Source organism: Ailuropoda melanoleuca, chromosome 3, assembly GCF_002007445.2.
Source record: "Ailuropoda melanoleuca isolate Jingjing chromosome 3, ASM200744v2, whole genome shotgun sequence".
Taxonomy (NCBI): Eukaryota; Metazoa; Chordata; class Mammalia; order Carnivora; family Ursidae; genus Ailuropoda; species Ailuropoda melanoleuca.
Genome location: NC_048220.1, coordinates 67818333 through 67823381, shown reverse-complemented (window position 1 = coordinate 67823381; position 5049 = coordinate 67818333). Strand labels below are relative to the sequence as shown.

General features: G+C 42.5%; 1 protein-coding gene across 1 annotated transcript in view; it reads right to left on the bottom strand.

Moving 5' to 3' along the window:
* Positions 1-5049, bottom strand: part of FAM81B (family with sequence similarity 81 member B) — a 61211-nt gene that overhangs the window by 2722 nt on the left and 53440 nt on the right. The window contains 1 exon segment of the mRNA XM_011235567.3: positions 1295-1430. Coding sequence (XP_011233869.3) covers positions 1295-1430 — 136 coding nt within the window.

Here is a 5049-nt window from a genome sequence, read left to right as displayed (position 1 = left end):
TTTTTAAAGATTTTTTATTTATTTATTCGACAGAGATAGAGACAGCCAGCGAGAGAGGGAACACAAGCAGGGGGAGTGGGAGAGGAAGAAGCAGGCTCAGAGCGGAGGAGCCTGATGTGGGGCTTGATCCCGTAACGCCGGGATCACGCCCTGAGCTGAAGGCAGACGCTTAACCGCTGTGCCACCCAGGCGCCCCTCCAGCCTCTCTCTTACTTGCAGTGTGAAGCTTCTGCCTGTAGGTGACCCTGTGGTCACCTAGTGCTGCCTAGAACTGGTGGAGGAGTCTTTGTAAATCCAGGAGAACTAGCAGGCCCTCTTGGCTGCACATCAGACCACACAGACTTCAATAGCCTTATCAGTGATAAAGCTGTCATGGTTATCGCCATCTCTTGGACTCCTGTCTCTGTCAGCTGCCCAAAGCCCCTCTACCGAAGTTCCAGAAACATCTTATTTGAATCATCAGCAAGGCTGGCAGTCCCTGGTGACACAGGTGGCCTTGTGCTGCTCTCCTGTTGGGGCTAGCAGCTGGCTGGCTGAGCTGGCTGGAGTGGAAAGGAACCTGCAATGAATGAAATCCATCCTGGTAGTCTTGCCTCAAAGCTGGGGGTTCTCTACAAAGTTGGAGCTGGAAAAGGAGTTTTGAAAACCTTTGGTCTACAAATGGATCTTCGGACAGGTAAACTGACTTGTCTATGGTAGAAGTTTTTAGGCTTTACGGTGTCCAAGTGTCACCCAGGGAGCTGGCCTGGAAGCACAGATCCCCAGAAGAGGACCCGGGGGTCTGATCCCGCTCTGGGTTGGGACCAGGAATCTGTATTTTTTTAAAAAACCAACACCTAGGGGTGCCTGGGTGGCACAGTGGTTAAGCGTCTGCCTTCGGCTCAGGGCGTGATCCCGGCGTTATGGGATCAAGCCCCACATCAGGCTCCTCCTCTATGAGCCTGCTTCTTCCTCTCCCACTCGCCCTGCTTGTGTTCCCTCTCTCACTGGCTGTCTCTATCTCTGTCAAATAAATAAATAAAATCTTTAAAAAAAAAACAAACCAACACCCATCTTTAAGTTATTCTGTCATAGGTAGAGCACACTCGGAGGTATGGGTTCATGGAGTGGGAGAGTAGCACACCAGGACCAAAAGTCAGGCCTCGGGATTCCTATCCGGGTGCAGGAAAGGTAAGTTATAGACCGTGAATGTGACTGTGAATGTCGCAATGAAACTTTCAAGACCTTGACTCATTGCTAACATCCAGACAATGACTCTGCAGCTGTTTACTTCATGAATAACAGAACTCCTTACCAGTTTCTCCTGTAGGAGCTTTAGACATTGATTTATATGGCCAAGGTGCTCTTTTTCATAGGTGATGAACCGGCTTTCTGTCCATTTTTGATAGTTCTCAACTTCCTCATAAAAATTTTTTGAAAGTGAATTAAATCTAAGGGGGAAAATATTTCTATTTTAATAGGTAAATTTAAACATAAAACCAAAATTTAATATTGAAAAACGCTGCAGGTTTTTTTTTTTTCTGATGTCTAGCAAGTACTTACAGTGTGATGTGGGAGGTGGGGGCTGAGGGGGCACAATCTGGGTCCCTGCCCTGAGCTTGCATTCAACCCAGCTGCTGACAACACCCCTCCTCATACCTTAAAATACACATATACACAGTGACAGACACATAGACACGCAGAAACACATGCGTCATCCATGCAGATTTCCTCTTAGGGCCCGGGGTGCATTGTGTATGTGGAGGAAGCACTGTGATAAGTCACTGGGGATGGGGATTCCACTCTGTGGAAGATGTCAGCAAACTTTTTCTATGAAGGGTCAGGTAGTAAATATTTTAGGCTTTGTGGGCCTTATGGTCTCCACGGCAACCACTTAGTTCTATAAGGACGCACTGCTGCCAGTGCGATGGGAAAGCAGCCACAAAAGATACAGATAAGCATGGCTCATTTATAAACAAAGAATGAACATGGTTGTGGTCTAATCTAACTTTATATATGCTGAAATTTAAATAGCATATGATCATATGTCATAAAATAGATTGCTTGTTAAAATTAGTAAAAAGTGTGCAAAACTTTCTTAGTAGTGGGCAGCTTTGGCTAGGGGTGGTAGTTTGGGGAATCCCTATTCTACAAGGTCACTTCCCTGCTGGGGCTGGAGGAAGAGCTGGGCTGAAGAAAAGTCAGATAAGGAGTGGGGAAGGGAGCGGGAAGAGAGCCCCAAGAGGACTTTGGGAAAGCAGAGTGTCCATGGGAGACGGTGCTTGGTTGTCTTTTCTGTGTCAGGTGAAACTTCAGTAGGGGCTCCATTGCTTCCCGTGGGTTTCTGTGGGTTCTTTGGGGGGTGGGGTGCAGGGAGGGCTTAAAGAGGTCCCGAGTCACTCATGTGGAGCAAAAACCGTTCTAATAGGTTAAGGTGCTGGAATCGACTGCTGGCAGCAAAATGATGCACCACAGGAATGTTAAATAACAGAGAAGGAAGGATTTTTAAAGATGGAAGTGGGTGTTATTACAGAGAGTAAAGGATTGGAATCATATATCATCAGTTTGAAAAGTCACTGTAGAGTGGCTGAGGGCGTGAGTAGACAGGAGAATCCACAGCTGGCACGACTGAGAACCCCGGGTCTGAGAGGAGGTGGGATGAGGATGGGGCCTGGCAAGTGGTCTCTGTATGTTTTCCACATGCGACTTGCTTGTAGTAAGATGTCAATTTCAAATTCCTTTGTACACTAGGCAGCATATTAGATAGGCAGGCACGGTGCATGTTGTTATAGAAAATATTCAGACTACCTTACAAGTGGGTGGCTTGAAATAATCATTGCTGTAATGTTTTCAGGACAAATTCTATGCAGATAATTTAGTTCGTGGTATTTGTCATTGGAAACTGCTTAAGACCTACTGGACATATATTTGCATGTATATGCCTCTTTAGCTTCCCTGAAAAAGTGTTCAAACTAGTATTTGGAAAAGACTGGTTATATGAGGCCATTTCCATTTTTATTTAGACCGGGGGCATCTAACAACGTACTGAGATATTTTTGGTTGTCACAACTTGGAGGTGCTACGGACATGTAGTGGGTCGAGGCCAGAAATACAGCTGAACGTCCAACAGCACACAGGACAGCCTCACAATAAGGAATTATCCAGCCAAATGCCAATAGTGCCCACGTTGAGAAACCAGGATTTGGATGATATAATCAGGGAGTGGGAAAAGTTAATTTACCAATAGTTATATTAGTTGTAGTATAATAGCTGAATTCTGTTCTTCATCTCTGTGAATGATCACATTTTTTTATTCGGAGAGAGATTTTCACATAGAAAGCATGCCTTGATTCAGGTGAGTACTTCAACAACGAAGAATATACCTTTGACCATTCATCCTGTTCTTAATTGTGATTTCCAAACACCTATGCTACTGGCTAACAGCTGAAGGAACTCAGACAAATACGTTCCCAACTGACACATGGACACCCTCATTTTAGCCGACTGTTTTCTGTGTCTGGAACACTCTTCCTTAGAACACACATTGGCTCCTGCTCTCATTTCATTCAGATTTCTATTCAAGCACCACTTACCACCTAAATATAGGAATTTTTTTAAACTACACTTAAAAAAACAAAAGGTTTCATTTCCCCTATCTGACTCTCCCTATTCCTTTACCCCACTTTATTTTTCTCCAAATGCTCATTACCATGTGATATATATATATATAAAATTTGTGTGCTGTCTGCTTCACTAGAACCTAAGCTCCACGAGAGCATTTTGCTTTGTTCAGGGCGGTGAACAATGGCTGGAATACAGGAAGTGCTCAATGAATAGTTGAATAAATGGATAAATGATTCATTCTTTCTCATTCAATACCTTTTACTAGGGCTGTTTATGAATAACAAATCATACACTTGCCAAGATATTTAGAGATCTAGTCTTCAGTTTTCATCTCGCCTTTCCTATCTCTGGTGGAAATACTAATTAATAGTGATGGTTAGGAGGGACAGTAAATCCCCAGATAATCAAAAGGTAGCTTTGCAGTTGGGAATCCAGCCTTCACTGTTCACCTTTACTGTGTATATAAATGAGAGCATTTACTCTCATTACTGATACAGTATTACCATCCCTCTGAACACCAGGGAACCATTCAATGTGCCCAAGTAATATCTTTAGAAGCGCATATCAGTAATTAGAATTCTGAAATTAAAATAAAGTCATAAAGAATGAGTTACTACTTATGATCATTTTACTTCAAGGTTTTGCCTGCAGTTGGAGACTCACTTTACTGGTAACCATCAAAAGTCAGACTCTGTTTATGAAAATATGAAAGCATTTTTTAAAAAGCATTCTTCTTGAAAGATAAAAAGGATAAGCTAAAATAAAGGTTTATATAAATATCTTTCTTTCCTTAGACTTTCCCCTAACATAATGGACACGATTTTCCAGGAAGGAATTACTTTTCAGTGAATTACAGAATTTACAGTTAAAATCTCAACAGAATGAATTTGTCTTGGATGAAATTCACATTTTAGTTCCCAGATCCTCTATTCCAGTGGTTATGGTAGTATTTCTAGCAGATGTAGGTAGATATAGATAGGAAGATAGGGAAGGAGGGAAGTAGGTAGACGCATGGGTAGGTAAATAGCTTTTTTCCCCCCGTTTTTCAAAAAACACAAAAGTCAGACTTTTAAATCATGGCCAGAGACCTTACTAGATAATGTGAGATACAGTTTTTACAAAAATCTTCTATTGGTGGAATCACGTTAATATACATACCAAGGACGATAATAAGGGAGAAAGTTACCGAAGGGTAAGACAAAAATTTAATGGGGATCTATAGACATAGCAGATAGCTGTGGTGAATGTGAATGGTGAGGGGGGAGTGTGGCTCTTGCAGCAATCACCCTAATGATCACGGTGGTTATGGTAGACATACATAAATGAGGACATAGCCCCATTCTGGGCCTTTTTTTTTTTTTTTAAAGATTTTATTTATTTATTTGACAGAGATAGAGACAGCCAGCGAGAGAGGGAACACAAGCAGGGGGAGTGGGAGAGGAAGAA